Source organism: Sesamum indicum, linkage group LG6 (assembly GCF_000512975.1).
Source record: "Sesamum indicum cultivar Zhongzhi No. 13 linkage group LG6, S_indicum_v1.0, whole genome shotgun sequence".
NCBI classification, from domain to species: domain Eukaryota; kingdom Viridiplantae; phylum Streptophyta; class Magnoliopsida; order Lamiales; family Pedaliaceae; genus Sesamum; species Sesamum indicum.
Window position 1 is genome coordinate 8,193,242 of NC_026150.1, and position 18,974 is coordinate 8,212,215.

Sequence of the window (18,974 nt, forward strand, 5' to 3'; positions counted from 1 at the left end):
CACACTCACTTACCACTTCAAAGAGAGAGATAAATATATATATATATATATATATATAAAACACAAAAACAGATCAAACATGAAATTTTCTCCGCATACAATATGCTCATTATGACATTTCAAAAAACTAGCATTACCTGACCCGTACGGACAACCAAATCTCCACTCTAGAGAGAGGAAACGACGAACACCTGCAGGCGAGGAAGACGAAAACTAGCAAACAAACAACAGAGAAAAATGCAAAAGGGAGTTTCAAATTTCAAAGGCGAGTAGTTACTGTTGAACTGAAGAGAGAGAAAGTGCGAGTGAGAGAGAGAGGGGAGGGTATGGGAGCACGCAGTAAATGCATACTAACTGCCATGGAAATGGGGATTGGGGAACAACCTGCTACTGCTAAATTGCAGTGGCTCGTACGGTCGCTGCTGCTACTTTTGTCCATCCTTTTACCGGCTAAACGGGTGGTAGGTTGCACCAGCTCGGCTTAGCATGAGAGCCGCGCTGGTGAAGTTTTATCCGCTTCCTCTGGATAAAAATCCTACTTGTCAGGACTTTACTTTTTAAGGCTACCAACTACAGTTGTTCCTCTAATTCAATTTTTTTCTTTTATTGGATATTTATTCTTTTAATTAATTATTATCACTCACAAACGACTCAATGAAAATTTACTCAATTAACAAAGTTGAGATCTCACAATTAAAAAATTATGAATATGAGTTCTATAAATATTAATTTCTTATTTATCTTTTTATTTAATTTTTGATATATTGCATCAATATTTAAATTTGAAAGTATTTAATAATAAAATAAATAATTATCACTACCAAAACAGTAGGATTCGTAATTACTAAAAATTGTCAAAATCGAACCTCATATCTATAATGTAAATTCAAATTATTGCAAACGTGTTTGGTGATATTAAATGTGCATTCAATTTATATTTATCTCTCAACAAATCAAAATTTTAACGTTTTCATTTTGTTGGATAAAATGATCAGATATTTCATAAAATACGTCAAGAAAACTAACTATATAAAATACATTAATAATTTCATACCCAACACATCAACAAAGGTACTGAATGACAAACTACCACTTAAAAAGTCAAACCAAAAAATTTTGTCCCATAAGAAGTCTTCACTACGTATGTTTTTATTTTTAAGTTATTTTCGTAATGAATTAAAATATACTAAATATTTATCATCATATAGAAACATTAAATTAATTATACAAAATTTGATTAAACAAAAAAAAAAATTGCCCAAGTTGTGATTTGTAATCACAACTGGGCTTTAATTTAAAAAATTAATTTTTTAATTGAGTCACGATTATAAATCGTGACTCGTTATATTATTATTAATATATTTAAAAATTTATATTAATATAATTTTATTTTTTTTATAATAAAAAAATAAATAACCCCCATCCTTGTTTCTCGACTATGTTAATTTTAATCCTATATTTATTTGGAGTAAATAAATCCATAAAATCATTAGAGAGTTTTTCATTACATTTATTTCATAACCCAATTTTCTTGCGATTAGCAATTTTAAGTGAGAATTGTTATATTATTATAAGGATAAATTACAACGGACTTTCTTAAAATTTGTAATGATTACAAAATACCCCTCTATTATTAAAAAAAAAAAAAATCTCCAAATATAATGGTCGTCTAACAAATATCATCTCACGACAGCCCATTATAAAGGAGGATTTGTTAATTTTAGAATATATTTATAATTTTTTAAATAACAATAAAATATTTCACAATTATAATAAATTATAAGAAATTCCGTTGTAATTTAATTTATTGCAATCATAATCTTACCTAAGATTGTGCAGTCCTCTTATTTTGTCCCTTTCTTTCATAACGACCAACCAATAATGTAAGATTAGAATGATTGTAACAAACTTTACCTAAAGCCTAAAGGACAATAATGCTCTCATTCCATTCCAAGTAAACCACAATTATCATTACAAACTTTTTAGTCTTTGACAATCTGATATTACTACTTAACTTGTAATGTGATTGATCACTCTATTTCAATTGCATACTAATTGTAATACAAGTTAAAAGGGAAGAGAAGGACGATCGTCATAGCAACTCTCTGCATAGCCAAATTAAGACGTTATATTGTGAAGTATCTGGTTTGAGTAGCACTTATTACCAATGCTCGAGCTCGTCATTACAATCCCATCAGAATGCAAAATAGACCAAAAATCTCTCCTTTACAATTAAAAGATGTTTGCAATAACTTTTATTTTTCTATTGGAAATAAGCTGTAAATAAATTTTGTAAGTTAAGGAGTAGTAAAAATTATGAGTGTTTGTAAACAAAAGTTAAAAGTGGGGGAAAAAAATTGAAGCTGGAGTGCTTGAAACAAGTGTTGCAAACACTTATTTTAAGAGTTATCTAGTTTACTGTAGACTTATATTCTCAAAAATTTCAAACTTTTAGTACTACTTAACTTATAATTTTTTCCGCAACATATTTCCAACAGAAAAGCGAAAGTTATAGCAAATGCCCCTTTAGTATTCATAATTTTACTAATAAACTGCAGCAGTTGGTAGAGATTGTTTATAACTTTTGACTTAATTCAACTTAATTTAAGCAGTTCAAAAGTAGAAGCAATAAAATAAAACACCGATTTCAACTTATTTTCAGCGAAAACACTTAATTTGAACCATTATAAATGCCCACAAAGTCATATATCGACAACTATAAGTGAATTCATATTTAAGTCGATTCAAATCTCCCAACCCTCTTTATAAAAAGACATAACTCGTTCCATTTCGACTGTCCTTAAAAATACAGAGTAACTAAGATGTATGTATATATATATATATTTCAATACTTGTAATATATATCCTAAAAATTAAGATGAAATAAATGTAGAAACTAATAATTCTTAAATGCCACCAAACATTTATAATTATTGGAAGGTAGGTAAGGAGCTAAGCAACAAAAGGCCCAAAACCATAGAGGGAGAGTTGAAGAGGAGGACAGGACCACCTAGTATTCCGTGATGAGGACGCCCATCTCTTTGTACCATCCATCTCCGACACACCTCTCCAACGCTCCACATCTTTTCTACTCTTCCCACTTTTGCCCCCCACCAATGGATTTCCATCAGGGGTAAAAAGGGTAACTCTCATCTCGAATAAGCTGAACAGAGGCGGCTCGTAGCCGATAGCGGCTTTCACACACGACAAAGGCTAGGAGGAAGTACACGTGTCCAGTACAAAGCTGTCGGATCTTATCCTTACTAACCAGAAATATTTTACTCCTTTTTGACTCACGTCTTAGGGCACATTTAAAAGATTAAAGAAAATAAATAAAACTTTATTTTAGATGCTTAAAAAAAAAGAGAGAGAGATTTGATAAATTTAGGTTAAATCACAAAGGGACTGTTTTGAAATTTATTATAATTATTCACAATTTATTACAACCTCGAACTATGTTAGCACAAAATGTTTTATGTACTTAAAGCCACTTCTAAGATTTTGATACCCAAAAACCAATTATTGACAATGTCTAGAAGTGTAGCTAGTGCAGATTGAGTCAATTTAGGTATTTTAAGGGGTCCAACTCAATATTTACAGTTTTGGAAAAGATTAGCACAAGTTCAACCCCGACATTCATTAAACTCGTACTTGCGATTTAATTGAATTTGGGTTGTTTTTGCGATCTTTAGTATAAAGTCAATCACTCGTGCAATTATATTAGTTTTTCGGTGATAACTTATGCTTTCGTTACAACTACTTTTTTCATAATAAATGCAGTTTTCTGTAGTGATAATTAGCAAATGTGAGATATCAATTACAATGTGTACATGATTATCTATTTATTATGAAATAATAGAAACAAATATAAAAACTTATGATTTTTTTACGAATAAGATTGTGAAAAATATATATATTGATTCAAATTATGTAAAAGCTGATCGTAATAATATATAAATGTTAAACAAATATTATTTAAAATAAAATAAGGTGACTCTGAAAATATATAATAACAAAATAATGATATCATCTATTTCAAGTTCTTGCATTTATTAACGGCATAAAACTTACAGAAGATTACCAATAACTAATAATTAATTAGCTATTTGATCTCATGTACAAATTTATATGTATATATCATAAAATACTAATAAAACCAATTGATTTTTTTTTTTTTTTAATTTTTTTTTTTTTTTTTTTGGGATGGGTGGATCCCAATCGATAAATCAAAAAGTGGACGCCCTTTATAAAAAAATCAGTTGATAATTGAAAAGAGTTGGAGGCCCAAGTGAAGATGGGCCGAGCCCAATTGATTTAGGCTATCTGGAAAAGAAAAGGCCCATTTAAGAATAAAAAGACATTGAGAAACATTATTAAAGAAGTTGCAATTTAAGCCGAAAACCTCTCAGCTCAATCCCCACTTTGCTCATTCATGTCTGAACCGCCTTGACATCACTCTCTCTCTCTCTCTCTCACACACACACACACACACAGACACGCACTAAAGTGTACATACCTACGCTCAACTTGTGTGTATATATACATAAATTATATATATATATATATCAGCAGAGTTAAGTACCAAATAATTGAGAAAGAAACATAGGAGGAGAAGAAGAAAAATCAAGAAGCATGTCTTCCCCAAGCAAACGGAGGGAAATGGATTTGATGAAACTGTAAATGACTTGAGACTTTTTGTTCACTGTTTTAGTAAATATTCTTCTTGTTTTTTGGAATCGTAAGTCTGTGTTTCTTTTGATGATTTGTGATAGGATGATGAGTGATTATAAGGTGGAGATGATCAATGACGGAATGCAAGAGTTCTATGTGGAGTTCCATGGACCCAAAGACAGTAATACTTTCCATAAAAATCCCACTTTTTTTGTGCTGCTTATGATCTGTTCTTTATTTGTTCGGAGCTGGGCTTGGTTTAATTTCTTCTTCCTGTTTTTTCAATTTTCTTTTTCTTTATTGTTTTCGGCTCATGTTTGACTTGTTGGGACTTGATGATTGAGCTGAAGCTTAGTGATAAATTGAGGAGATAATGGTCTTTTAATTCGAGTTGCATTTTGGATAGAACTTTGGTAACCCGGAGCTTTGATTGTTTGTGGACTTGTTACTCTTCTTCAATGTTGAAAAGCATTGGTTTTATATTTTTTATTGATATTGGGAGTTGGATGAGGGTCATTTCTCTCTACTGTAGAATGGCTAAGATTGTGCACATTCTGCTGGTTTTAATACATCTGGTGTCAGGCTGAGAGTTTATTCTGAACTTGGGTTTTGGATCACTAAAATCTGCTTGTTCTATCGGTTTTGTAGATGTGCCAATATAGGTGTTCGGTATATTTCTTTATGATAATGAAGTGCTTTAGTTAATTGCTTTCTATTGGGCGCCTCTTGGCAAATTGTCTGTGACAGGTCCTTATCAAGGAGGTGTTTGGAGGGTAAGGGTGGAGCTGCCAGATGCTTACCCGTATAAGTCTCCTTCCATTGGTTTTGTCAACAAGATTTACCATCCAAATGTTGATGAGATGTGAGTGATGTACATAATGTTGATGCTATTTGCTCATTGTGCTATCGGATGCTTGTTTGAGCAACAACATCTGAGTTCTGATGATTTTGTGCATTGTGCTGCAGGTCTGGCTCTGTTTGTTTAGACGTTATCAATCAAACCTGGAGTCCCATGTTTGGTAAGTTAGTAGTGTTAGCCCTTTCTGAAAAAGAGTAAGTTATTGTTTTACCAGGGTGTTTTCGCTTCAATAGATCAAGAATGATTGTTCCATTAGTTTGATTGAGTTGTTTATTTCTTTACAGACCTTGTAAACGTGTTTGAAGTGTTTCTTCCGCAACTGCTTTTGTACCCTAATCCATCAGATCCTCTGAATGGGGAGGCAGCAGCTATGATGATGCGTGATCGAAATGCATATGAACAGAGAGTTAAAGGTAGCATTTTATTAAACAATATTAACGAATGTTGGTTTTGAGATTATTTATATGTATTATCCGAAACTTTCAAAAGGCTTCATTAATAATTCTGCTCTTGTGCATGTGATATAGTAGTGAAATTAGAATTCGAATTGCATTATCAATTTATTCGTTTTTCTGCAAAAGTTCAATCCTGCTTTCTCTTGCCATATTGTGACTAGAGGCACTCGGTCCGGCTTGGCCGAGTCAATTGCCATGAGGTATATGACTTGGTTTACCTAAACATTCATTGGATGAGTCTTTATGTGATGTAGCACGTATAGCTCTTTATGGGGCTACTTTTGAGAATTACATAAACCTGTGGCGTTGGAGAGTCTTATGAGTTTCTACATTCATCGTATTTCAATGAGTATTCAGGTTTTTGTGAATTGCTTTCTTAGTTTTTAACATAAAAATTACCCGTTTTATCGGTAATATATCTATTATTGGCATGTGTTGCCATTAATTCTTAACCCAGATAACATCTGAAATTTAGTATCCAACTTTTTTGTTTCATCATTTTTCCCTCCTGAATTATGTGAGTTTTCTAATATACTGTTTGGGAATATGATTTTGTAGTGCATTCAATGACATCTAGTGTGGAAATGATTAGAGGCACTTTGATTAAAAGGAAAGTGATGAATAGGGTTTAGATTAAGTATTCTCGTGGAAACCTTCAATATCTCGCAAAAAGGGAACCTCACGTTGGCCACAAAGAAGCGGCAAGTTTAAGTTTAGATCTCCATTTTTATGAAATTCCAGGTTCAAGTATTTGGAATGAGAAGTTGGTGATAAGTTCCATTTTGAAATGAAACTAAAGATATATCACATACGGATTGTTGCCTGCTGGGTTTTTCAGCTGTAAGTTCACTCTCCACTTGTTCCATTAGATATATTTTGTTCTTGGGAGTGTATTCTGGCTACTGCAATTTGTGGAAAGTTCTGACTATGAACCATGTTTTATATCATGCTAAGAAGAAAAAAAGTTAGGGGCACTACGTATCCTTCCAGTAAGTCTATGTTTTTTTGGATATTTTCAACCTGTGTCCAACAAGCAATCTGTTCTCAAAAGTCAAAAGAGTAATATGGATGAGTTCATGGCTGGAAAGGAGATTGTTGCCAGTCAGAGAAACTCTGCAGTGTTAGTGGGGGTTGGGGGTTGGAAGAGATGATAAGGCTTGGAGGCTTTGCCATACTGGCTGGTGAAGTGGAGAGAAGAAAAAGCTGATTGAAATTGGTGGAGTGCTCTCTATTTCTAACCCTATCTCCCCACTATTTGGATTTTTGGGATAAGAAATTAGGATTTTGGAAACTAGAACAATTTTTTCCATGGTATAGGGTGCTTCATTGTTTGACATCCAGCAAAGGATAGGCATGGAAGATGACCTAGAACAACCTCAGTGGATGGTCATTTACAAAGGTTGCTTGTAGTTGGAAATGGATCTGAGAATTTTATGTTGGATTAGACTTGTAAACTAAATGATGGCCAAGTGACTAAATGATGATCAAGTAGAACAAATAATCATAAGTTGATCAACTTTTAGCTACATACAAAATGCAAACTTGGAGCCTATATAAAGGGGCTTGACGGAGAGGTGTAAGCATCTCATTGTCATTAATATCTTCTACTTTCTTTTAGCTCAAAGATAAATTTTCGAGGTATTTTGTCTTCTATATCAAGAGAGAGAAGTTCCCTATTATTCTCAATAAATTTGTAGGTGACACCTTGTTAATTTGCTTGGTTCTTATCCTGACTTGTTTAGTGGTCTTCTGCATAAAATTGTTGTACTTCATTTTCATTTTCTCATCTCTTGTTGCCGCACTTGGGCCAATAAGTGGTACCAGGTTACATTTGGGGCACAGTTCATATATACAGATGGTGAATTTACTGACTCTAGTGTACTTTGTGTATAGTTTCCACTGGTTTTCCACATCGGAAAAGATTTCTTGAGTCATCAACAACACAAGTCATAGTTAAGAAGTGGAAAGTCAATAAATTGTGATTGGATGAGATAGCTGCAAAGTTCAAGATAGATACAATAGACTAGTTGTGGAAGATGAAAGTGAAACAGGTACAAAATTTTAGAAACAAATGAGGGTAAAAACACGAATAAGGTAGAAAGTCCTCACTACCAAGTCTTTGTGGGAATATAACTTTCTTTCTCTTATACAAGAAAAGAACAATAGGAACTTCACCCTAGAGTAGAGAAAGCTTCTGTCTTCTCTTAAATTAGGAGAAACCAGAAGATGTGAATGAGAATGTGATGTTTAAACCCTTTTCTGAATCCCTTTATATAGGCTCCAAGAATAAATTGTAGCAATAGAACATCTGTGCTAAAAATTGGCCTATTTGTGGTTGTGTGTTCTAGCTGGTCATCATTTAACCACTTGGTTAAGCTAATGTACAGGTATAATACAGCACTTATCCGACTTGAATAGTTAATTAAAAATCAAACGTGTTTCCTGACCCTCTTTTCTATCTTGGTTGTATAATGCTGCTTACCTTGTTGCTAAACCATGTAAGAATCTACGCTACTGAACGTGTCACACTCTGAGATTTATGCTGAAAGAGGACCCCTAACTTGGACCATCACTTGACAAATGTTAATGATTCTCATACTAGTTTTCTTAATGCATTCTACCTGTTACCTTATCATAATATGTTTAGCACCAAATTTTGGTGGCAGGAATTAATTCTTGGTACCTGTATGAGGGAGGTTGATGGAGAGGTTTAAACATCCCATTGTCATTCACATCAAGTTGTCCTAACTTGTTAGAGATAAATCTGTGAGGTGCTTTGTTCTATTCCAAAAGAGAGAGGTTTCCTATTGTTCTGTTCTTGTGAGTAGTAGAAAGAAAGCTTTTTACTAACCCCGTGCTACCTTGTCCATTTACTCCAATTTGTTTAGGGATTTTCCATGTAAACTCTAGCTGTCTATCTATGCCCTTTTGTTGCTTGAAATTTACGATCGACAGAGTTTAACTTTACCTCTTGTTTGGTGACCCGGACTTCCACTATTAATCAGCTCAATAAAGTTGTTCTATTCTGAATCACCAACATTTCTTTTGTACAATAACTTGCTCTAATTTCTACTCTCTTTTGAGTTTGTCCCATTCTACGAACTCTCTTCTAAGACATCATCTTTCAGAGTATTGCGAGAAATATGCAAAGCCTGAAGATGCTGGAGCTGCACCTGACGAGAAATCTAGTGATGAGGAGCTGAGTGAAGATGAATATGGCTCCAGCGACGACGAGGTTGCTGGAAAAGCTGATCCATAAGTAGGCAAATATGACATGAAATTCTCGGCCCCGTCTGTTTGTACATGATGTGTTGTTGATGTGATCAATAAACTATAGATCACATGCAGTTAAAAGGAAGAAGTTGTGTCGATTTTTCAGTTTAATCTGCACTGTTATTGTGTATTCATACATTCTGTTTTCTTGATCTTATTATCAAAGTTGTTCTGGGTGGGTAAAACTACACTTGGTGCCTTCAATTCAGAGCTAGTCTTCTGCATTATGAGCAGAATAAGACATTGATATGCGGTGAAATTATACTTTTAGTCCCTTAGGATGAGAAATCAATATATTTCTCAAAATAATCTCAAAATTTTATTCAATAAAAACACACAATGCATTTATTTTTATGCTTTACGAAAATTTTAAAATGGTTCTAAAATAAAAAAAAAAAAGTAATACATTTAGTTTCAAAAGTTTTGTAAGGTAGAAGACTAAAAGTGTTGAATTCTATATTATTTTATGAGATTAAAAATGTAATTTTTTTAAATTTATATACTACTAGTAATAGGCGCGGAATTTATTTTTCAAAAACAAAAATTTGTAGTATCTAATGAACTGAAATCAAATTTCCCAATATATATTTTTATTATCAAAGTTAGTCAGGCTCAGACAATCTTTCTTTTAAGGGGGCTTCTCAATAGATTTTATTTCTGGGGGTGAGAAAAAATTGCATAGAAAGTTGAGTCAAGTATTAATAAAATTGGGAGTGTTTAAAAATAAAAGTTAAAGTAAAAACAAAATTTGAATGATTGGAAAAACAATTTACTATTTGTAATTTTATCAATTAGTTGTAAAAGTTGGTAGAAAGTCGTTTGTAAGTTGCAGAATAAAAAAAAAAAGTTTATTTTCAGTAATAAATAAATAAGCGTTTATCTTACACTTTTGCTAAAAAGAAAAAAAAACCCTAAATCATAATTGAGTTTTCCAAGATCAATTTGTTAGAATTTATTATTTTAGGAGTGAGTCGCTTACAGAATAGCTGAATTAGAAAGTTAACCAAGACATGGATTAGTAGGCAGTTCAAATTCATAACTTGAGGTTGCCTTTTGTTTTAGTTGGGTCAGTTTTGGAATTGGCTCTCACAGTGGGTGGGGCTGGCTATACACTTGAGTTCAGGCAAAGGAAATAAGATAATGGGTTTATACAGAGAATTGCAGATCCTCATGCCCCAATCAATCAATCAACATCTTGGTTTACACTGGCCAAACACTCTCCACCTACTCAAGTTTTTGCAAGCACAACCCCAACTGTACATCGCTCATCAGTAGGCTAGTTTAGCATCACCAAGTTAAAACATACAAGATGCTTTGCCGATATATTATAGCTTCCTGGAGAGTTCATCACAGAAGGGGAGAGAGCTCGACTGGCAAAATTGTCATCCAAAGATTGTCATTGACGTGAGGGGCGGCATGTTTATGACTGTTCTAGCTATAATATATTACATAGAGAAAAAACACAAATACCTAAATGATTTCACTATAATAAGACATTTTCGTCTAATCATAGTTGTATTGATCACTAAAATTAAACTGTGTTCCCCTCTTTATGCTACAGTTAGGTTAGAAATGCTATAAAAAAGCTACAAGAGCGAGCCTGCCATCAGAAACATAACTACCTAATTAAGCAACCTATTTACCTGTTACCATGTAATTTGACTGTATACTCAGGTGCACTGGATGAATTCAAATTCTCCTTGAGGATTGTATCTTCTATCTCACACCTGTTTGCATCATGGGGAAGAAAGACCAGTTCTTTCTTGGCCCTCCATCGTCTATAAGAACTGTCTCCTTCACCCACCAGTTAGGCCCAATGCTAGGTTCATCAGGATTTCCTCCATTGATAGAGTTGAAGTTAAATTCTCTTCCTGAACCAAGAGTGATCTTTTGGTTTTTCTGATGCCTCTGTCTATTCTTGCAATCAGGAAGGGCTGTCTCAGATGCGTTATTGGAGGTTTCTCCTATTAGATTTTCCGTTCTGATTGGTCTTTCTTCTGCTGTGTGTCCTACATACTCGATAGGTTTAGGCACCGCTTTATGCAAGATCGGTAGCTTCTTTTCCACAGATCTTACAACCTCTTCAGTAGTAATCTCAAAAGAAACTCTATGATCTATAGCAGTCTCATCATTTTGCAGCTCATTAGGTATCTTCGGAAGTGGAGCAACATCTGAATGTTGACGATTATAATGGCAACAATTAGAAGATCTAGGTTCCGTGGCCGTGGCATCTGGAGACGCTTCACCAGATACCTCACGTGATTCCCATTCCCCACGCGCTATCTTGTCAAGATCCAAAAGTTTAGGTGGGTGACCGGTTGTGAACCCAAGCAAAAAGGGGATTCCAGTAGCAAACTCAAGCTCAGGTAAAGGTGATGAGGTGCCTGAGCTTGGTGAGATCAAATGGCTAACAGGACTACCAGGTTGAAGTTGATAGGATTGAAATTCATACTGGGAGAAGCCATATCTTTGACATGCTTCACCATTCTGGAGGGTGGGTTCAAGAAGCCGTGAAAATGGCACCTCGGGGGAGGACGGTGTTGTTAAGTGAACTGATTCCGGGGGAGTATATGGGGCAGTTGATGGCTCAGTGGCGAAGGTGGAGAAGACTGGAGGAGAGACTAACTGGGTCTCATGAGCATAAGGGCCAATAGCAAAAATTGAAGGTGGTCCACCAGGGGAGTACATGTTTGCAGATACAGAAGTGAGTGATAACACGCCAGTTGGTGACTGGGCTGAGGAAGGAGGATCTGATGGAAGGAACGATGCAGGAGAGGAAGGCGGCACAACAAAAGGCAGTTCTAGGGGAGGTGGTCGGGGTGGATGTTCAGCTGTGGGAACATCCATCACAGAGGCTGAAGTTTCAGGAACAATTACAGCACGTCCGATTCGCTTGTTGTGCTTATAAGATCCAAAACACCTATAAAGGCTCCAGCAGCTTCCCCACCTTCTCTTCTGCACATGACAGTAAAGAATGACTACACAAAATCCTAGTAGGATATGATGTTTTTGCATATAATGAAATCTATAAAACAAAATTACTTGAATATGCATGAGGGCCGTGAGCTGAAGCCTTTGAAGTTCAAAGTACTAAACATAAAGAAAATATATCAGAATTGCTGTATCTTGTGAATTCTTCTTTTGGCCAAAGGATTGCTGCATGTTGACCATAAATCATTTTATCATCAAACATACTGAAAAGAAATCACTCCTAAATGCTAATCATGTAACTTGGAGATCACAAACAGACAAGACATGAGAATGATATTCTTTTAGGAGCATACTTAAAGAAAATCATTAACCGAAATTTCTCTTAAGCACCAGACCATAATATAGTATCGATTAAAGAGAACAAGAACTCGCCTTACTCTATTCTAGATAGGCAAAGGATATGTGACAAGGATGTTTTTTATTGTTTTTTCTGGACCATTGTTTTTGTTTCAGTGATTTGGCTTTCCTCTTTTCTATTGTTTGTATCATCCTTCTCATAATCCTTCTCATGTCAATGAAATTTTGAGTGTACCATGATAAGGGCAAAAACAAACAAGACCAGCATAACAAGTTGCCAAACTGCAAGACCTTATGCAAATATTTTCTAGCGGTCATTACTGAAACTCCCGTTCTCCTCGTTACATTATACAGCAGAGATTAAACATTTACTTAAGAGGAACAGACACCTATTTTTCAATTCCAGAATTTTATGGAGAGAATTGCCCCTGAAAAATCAGGTTTTGGTTAGTTCAATCATCTTCAGAAAAGCACAGTTAAAAATCCTGCTAAATACTTCTCTTCAGTTCCTAGCCTTAGAAAGGGTAGAATGGCATAAGACATGAGAATGCAATGTTACAGGATATTCAAACTTAGGAATTTAATCAACTACTGACACAATACTGCAGCTAATGATCTGTTTCAAGTGACAAACAGGGAGTTAAGCAATCTCATAAAGATCAGCCGTGACGGTGCCACTTTCCATCAAACCAGCAGCAGAAAGTGGCTCAATGCATTTATGCTCTTTTCTTTCCAGTATCTTGCATTCGCCAATGTAGGGGTTTTAGAGAAAATAATCGCTAAGTTAAAATCTCAGAGAGCTTGGCATCAAGTGCAAAAGAGACGAATAATAGCAACATGACTGACTAACCTGCGACATTCACCGGAGTTGTTGGCAATATCATGTTCAACTCAAAACTCTGTGTAGTTCTCTATGATACTCACAGATAAAAACTCCTCGACGCATAGTCTTTAATACTCTTACATAGTCCAATTCACTCTTAATAACTACATTATCCTATTAAGAAAAATCCACAAAAGTGACACCTAAGAAAAACAACATGTTCTAAGTTATAGAAAGCAAAATATGGTAAGAAAAGGGTCTAACAGTCCTTGAAACCACACATCAACTTCGCAGAAACCATCTTCTTATCAATATTCACGCCAAAAGAATCACAAGGAAACTGAGCAACTTAAAGTAAGTGAATCACCAATTCTCCGACAAAAATAAGCAGCGAACAATCGTGATTCCGCCAAAAACGAGAAAGGAAATGCATATAATCCTGTGCTAACTTTCATCACAGACGCTTAACATTACATCATGAAAAGTTCACAATAAAATACGAAAATACAAAAGCAAAATTGTCAAAACGAAAAAATCACCTGAACCGAAGCTCGACGAACTCGACTTTCAATAGCTGCTGCTGCAGCGTTTATCGTCTCCAACGAGTCTGTTCCATTAATTCCACCGCTTCTCATCGTATACCCAATCAACCAAACAATATTCACCTCAAAATGATCCTCATGAAAGAAGAAACTGCATAAGAAATGAAAATTCAATCTGTATGTATAAAATTGAGGAGAAATGAAAAGGAAAAGGGTGCGCAGGGACAGCGAAATTGTGTATGCATATGCTGCAACTATTATTCAAACACGGCAATGACTAAAAAGTGTTTTGTTTTTTATATGAGTATTGTTACGGGACTGAGGCTTCATATGTTGTAGAGTTCGTTAAATCTTTTCTCGTGGTGGTAAATTGACCAAAAAGGGCTTCTCCACTGTATTTCGTGTTAAGGTTCACACCGAGCCCTTTTTTTTTTTAATTACTAATTCTCGCAGCACGTCGTTTTTTATATATATAATATATAATTTTTTATAATTATAAATAAAAATAAAATAAATTAATTACAATTTTTAAGATTATGTAAAATCCGCGTGATGGTATCACTAACCTTCTTTTGTGATTGTAGAAGATCTTTCTTTTTTATATTAGTATAAATCATTATTGTTTTTAAATATTTTAAAGGCTCTTTTCATCAAAACTGATTAAAACATTATCTGAGTTAACGCTATGACCCTATTGACATTAATAAGTCAAATCCAACTTTCAAATCGACCACTCTCAACCCATAATATACTTATACAAAATATGAATAAAAAAATGAATATTTGACCATCGATCAACATATTGACGGTAGGTTCACACCATATTAGAGTAAAATACTATTTCTCATTCTGTGATACGAGAAAACAGTACAAGAAAACTCTTGTGTTTTTCTTTTCTTAACGAATTACTCGATGCTTTTTGAAAATTAATGCAAAAAAATCCTATTTAAACAATTGATAGGGGTTTTTTGCTTCTATTTTTCAAATACAGGAGACTAATTTATTAATTATTTTTTTATAGAGAAATTTTTTTCATATTTATATCATAAAAAAATTAAATTGCATTTAAGCCCGCCAAATTGATTCCACTATCTCTTTGTTGGTGAGAAATGGTTGTGGGAGAATTATGATGTGAAATTCACTTGTTTGGTGGGGGTGGATTTGTGTCATTTCTTGGTGCCCAATCATGTTGTTATGGAATATTTGAATAGAATATGAGTTTTTAATTATATAAAAATATGATTAATCACATTTAGACATCCTTTAAAAATATAGAATTACACTTTTTTTAAAAAGATTTTTAAATTAAATTTACATCCTATTCAAAAATTTAATATTTATACCTGATCTCCTTTCTTAGAGTTTGGACAAAAATATTGATGGTTTAAAATACATATATATAAATTTTAATTCACTCTTTGTTTAACTTTTTCATATATACTTTTTCATATATATACTTTTTCATATATACATATATATATACTTTTTCATATAAAGTTAATATGATTATATTTATTCCTAATAAATATAAAAAGATTACATAAAAGTATTAAATGAGAGGTAAAATTAAAAAATAATACTACCATAACCAATCTTACTCCATAAAACAACACAATAATCTAGTAATTTAAAGTTTTAAACATACCTTCACTATTGTTATCTATCTAATCTCTCTCTCTCTCTCTCTCAATATATATATATATATATTGATGGGTGCAAAAATAGTACGGATCTACTGAGGTTGAACCTTCATTCTGGACTCGAGCCAAAAAATAAGAGACTTGAAAAACAAAATTTGCAAAACAACACGTTAGCATTTCAAAATCAAGTTAGTATCGGATTTAAGAGATAATAATTGTAAAAAAGTAAACCATAATGATAAATCAAGGTGTGATGAACGGTTGTGTTAGGAGTGCAGGAGTGCAAAAGTAGAAATTGACAACAAGTTTTTAGAATCTCGAAGGTGTTCCCCACCTGGGGACCAAACTTGTATTTATAGGGGATACCTTTCTTTGGTGGGATTCTGCATGTTGTCTTCTTTTTGGGAAAAAGTGGATCGCTTAGATAAGCTCAATCCAATCTTATCTTTTGCTAATCTTATGAGGATTCCTTCCAGAGCTGTGAGGGGACCTCCCTTGACTCGTATTTTCCATGTCAGTGAAGTGTCATGTGTGGCAATCCAGGTGGACAACTGGTGCGGGCCTTAACCTAATCATAATTATTGGACAACATACTCGGGCCAAACCCGTAGGTGGCTTGGGCGCTTTCCTTCACATGGGTTATTGGGCTAATAGGGAAAATCTTGGACCTTTTTTCGTCGTGGGCCCTATTTAGACCATTAGGAGATTTTTATTTTTTCATGGGTTGAACTTCTTTGGGTCATATACATCATACATAAAAAAGAAAATCCCATTTTTATTCATAAATGGTGGTTATTTACATTGCAGCACCAACTTTTTAAATTACCCAAAATATTCTTATATATTTTCAATCATCCTTACTCAAATTTTTCTTCTCATTGATATATACTCTCTAGCTGTACTAATATGAGAATTTCAATTGCATCAAATTTTTTTTGTATCAGTATATTCCTAAATTAATTTTATTTTATTAATTATTTATCTCTTTTTTTAAATATAATGTATTGATTTTATATATTTTATTATTATTTATAATATATTTAAAAGTATAAATAATTATTTATTTATGCACGTAAAACGATTTGTCATAATGGTTAATATATATATATAAAAGAAGGATAATTTAGTAATTTGGGGACAAATGGGCCACCACCACTTAGTATTCGCAAATAAAATTAAAACTCAAAAGGGACTTTTAGGCAATTACCGAAAAAGCTTATGCACGCACGTGTGCGCATCAACGTCCTCCGTCATTTCGCGTGCCCCCTCCCACCCACCGACCCCCGCGCGTACTTTTGGGCCCACCTCAAAGTTCCTCGCCTTTACCCTTCATTCATGCTAACTTGCACGGTTGGAACTTGGTAGGGGTGGCAAATGGGTGATGGGGTTGGGTTTGGGTAGAATTCAAAATGAGGAGATCAAAATGAATTCAAATGAATAGGTTTAAAATAAGTTAGATTGTAAAAACGATCGAATTGGATCAGTATGAGCAATTTTATTAAAATAAAGTAATACGATAATAAAGTAAACGTAAAACTTACGAATTTAGTTGAAATCTCGTAAATAAATTGGAGTTTGTAGATTCCAGTCCCACCCAACGTATGAGAGTCTGTACCACTTAATAATAAATTTATTATAATATGTATTGTCTCATTTAATTGAGTTTATTGTACTATAAATGTATTAATCAAATCGATATTTTTATCATTTTATTGATATTAATATAACATGTAATCAATGATTTTATAAAAAACAATAAAAATTACAAATCTATGGTGACATTGACACCTATGCTTTTTCATTTTTATAACTAGTCGTTGTGTCACACTGTTCCTGTATGCATATTGATATATATGACCTAAGAAATTCAGCCCAATGAAAAAAGAATCCTCAGCAGCCCAATAGAATCCATAGCATTATAAGGAGAAAGAGAAGTTCAAAGCCTCCCCCATTAGGGCCACAACCCGTACGAGGTGAAGGTCCAAGCTACTCACGGATTTGGCCCAATGATGATGATCAGATTGAGGCATGCACCCAGTCTTCCGCACATGGCGTCTACTTAGATTGCCACGCATGACATTTGACCAACGTGAAAAATGCATGTCAAGGAAGGTCTCGTCACAGCCCTAAACTCCTAGAGCAGAAGGATTCCTTGTTGACAAGGAGTTCTTTACAATGAAGGATCCCCTCAACTCGAAAACATACTTCCCTCAACTAGATTAGCTGAAAATAAGATCGGATTATAGTTTATCTTAACAACTCCTATCCACTCATCCTGATATTGAAGGAAACTTGCAGAATCCTACCGAAGGGGGACACACACTATAAATACAGGTTTGGTCCCAGTCGATGAACACCTTCCAGAAGCTTGAACATTGTTGTCACTCCTCTTGCACTCTGCACTCTTAACATGATTTCTCTCATAACTGATCACCGTATCACGATTTTTAATTATAATTTATTTCTTGCAATTATTTTATTTTAAATTTGATACTAGCTTGAGCGTCGAAGTGCTAACATGTTGTTTTACAGGTTTCCGTTTCTCAAGTTCTTTTATCTCTTGCTCTAGGCTTATTGGATTCGGCTACTTCCGCATGCATCACATATAATAAATAATATTTCACGCTTTAAATATATTATATAAGAGTAAAATATATAAATAATATATTATACTAAAAAAATAAAAGGAAAAAAAACTAATTATTAGTTAATATATAATTAGAAAGTTGAATAAGTTAGTTATCTTATTAGTTGAAGGACATTTTTTACTTTATAAAAAATTGGTGTAACAATGTTATTAACCGTCATTTGTAAGGAACCTCTTTCATTTTTATATTAGTACAGATAATAAAGAGAATATTTTTTTTTTTCTATGACCTTTTAGACTTGATGGCACTTGGATATGCTTTATGAGTTCACCAATATTTGTTTTCAAATGATTTGGACTTTATAATCTCAATCAAAATTCTGAAAACACTCTTTCTCATAGGCCCATTAAGACTACTTGGGCTCAGCTGCCTCCCGCCCTCCTCAAATCCCAACTAGGAGTTCTCTACTTAATTTTGGTATGTCATTTATTGATTATTAAGTAATTAATTAATTAATTCTTAACTTGTTTCAAGTTATTTTCTTTCGTGCAATTTTTTTTACTTCTCATACATTATTATTATCTTTATTTGTCAATCTTTTTTATAAAATTAAAATATTTATATTAATTTATTATCTTAATATATATTTTTAGGTATTTTCTTGAACTACAAAAACTAATAATACAATTAATATCAAAAATTAATTTTAATTTATTTTAAAAAATTATGCATATACATAAAATGTGCCACACTTACTGGTACTTTATAATTAGACAATACATTCCTTCCTTAAGCATCACTATGCACTTTTTGAAAAAGCATACACGACACTACT

General features: G+C 33.6%; 3 protein-coding genes across 5 annotated transcripts in view; 1 reads left to right on the forward strand and 2 right to left on the reverse strand.

Moving 5' to 3' along the window:
- The window catches only part of LOC105164073, a 4,295-nt gene extending 3,935 nt beyond the window's left edge, over positions 1-360 (reverse strand). Inside the window, exons 1-2 of the mRNA XM_011082631.2 lie at positions 278-360; positions 138-191 (exon numbers count right to left, since the gene is read on the reverse strand). The gene's annotated coding sequence lies outside the window, so the exon portion shown is untranslated. The remainder of the gene's footprint in view (positions 1-137; positions 192-277) is intronic.
- On the forward strand, positions 4,405-9,446 carry LOC105164074 (ubiquitin-conjugating enzyme E2 4). Its single transcript, XM_011082632.2, has 6 exons — positions 4,405-4,676; positions 4,773-4,852; positions 5,419-5,533; positions 5,638-5,690; positions 5,815-5,943; positions 9,114-9,446. Exons 1-6 carry the CDS (start codon positions 4,633-4,635, stop codon positions 9,242-9,244), a joined length of 552 nt encoding a protein of 183 aa, XP_011080934.1. The 5' UTR covers positions 4,405-4,632; the 3' UTR covers positions 9,245-9,446.
- Positions 10,630-14,197, reverse strand: LOC105164075. 3 transcript variants are annotated; one of them, XM_020695096.1, is made up of 3 exons: positions 13,909-14,197; positions 12,301-12,348; positions 10,630-12,213 (listed from the first exon to the last, which is right to left on the reverse strand). In XM_020695096.1, the coding sequence occupies exons 1-3, from the start codon at positions 14,002-14,004 to the stop codon at positions 10,975-10,977; spliced, it is 1,383 nt and encodes a 460-aa protein (XP_020550755.1). In that variant the 5' UTR covers positions 14,005-14,197; the 3' UTR covers positions 10,630-10,974. The 3 variants fall into 3 exon arrangements, with proteins under 3 accessions (XP_020550755.1, XP_011080936.1, XP_011080935.1); XM_011082634.2 differs by having other exon boundaries at positions 12,301-12,414; positions 13,909-14,196; XM_011082633.2 differs by lacking the exon at positions 12,301-12,348 and having other exon boundaries at positions 13,909-14,195.

What these genes read in the sequence shown, in the direction of transcription:
- LOC105164074 (XM_011082632.2), top strand. Translation starts at nt 4,633, where the DNA reads ATGTCTTCCCCAAGCAAACGGAGGGAAATGGATTTGATGAAACT. An exon ending in GAAATGGATTTGATGAAACT is followed by an intron (nt 4,677 to 4,772) that starts GTAAATGACTTG and finishes GATTTGTGATAG; the next exon opens with GATGATGAGTGATTATAAGG. An exon ending in ATATGAACAGAGAGTTAAAG is followed by an intron (nt 5,944 to 9,113) that starts GTAGCATTTTAT and finishes ATCATCTTTCAG; the next exon opens with AGTATTGCGAGAAATATGCA.
- LOC105164075 (XM_020695096.1), bottom strand. Translation starts at nt 14,004, where the DNA reads ATGAGAAGCGGTGGAATTAATGGAACAGACTCGTTGGAGACGATAAAC. An exon ending in TTCGTCGAGCTTCGGTTCAG is followed by an intron (nt 12,349 to 13,908) that starts GTGATTTTTTCG and finishes CTTTATGTTTAG; the next exon opens with TACTTTGAACTTCAAAGGCT. An exon ending in CGGCCCTCATGCATATTCAA is followed by an intron (nt 12,214 to 12,300) that starts GTAATTTTGTTT and finishes TGTCATGTGCAG; the next exon opens with AAGAGAAGGTGGGGAAGCTG.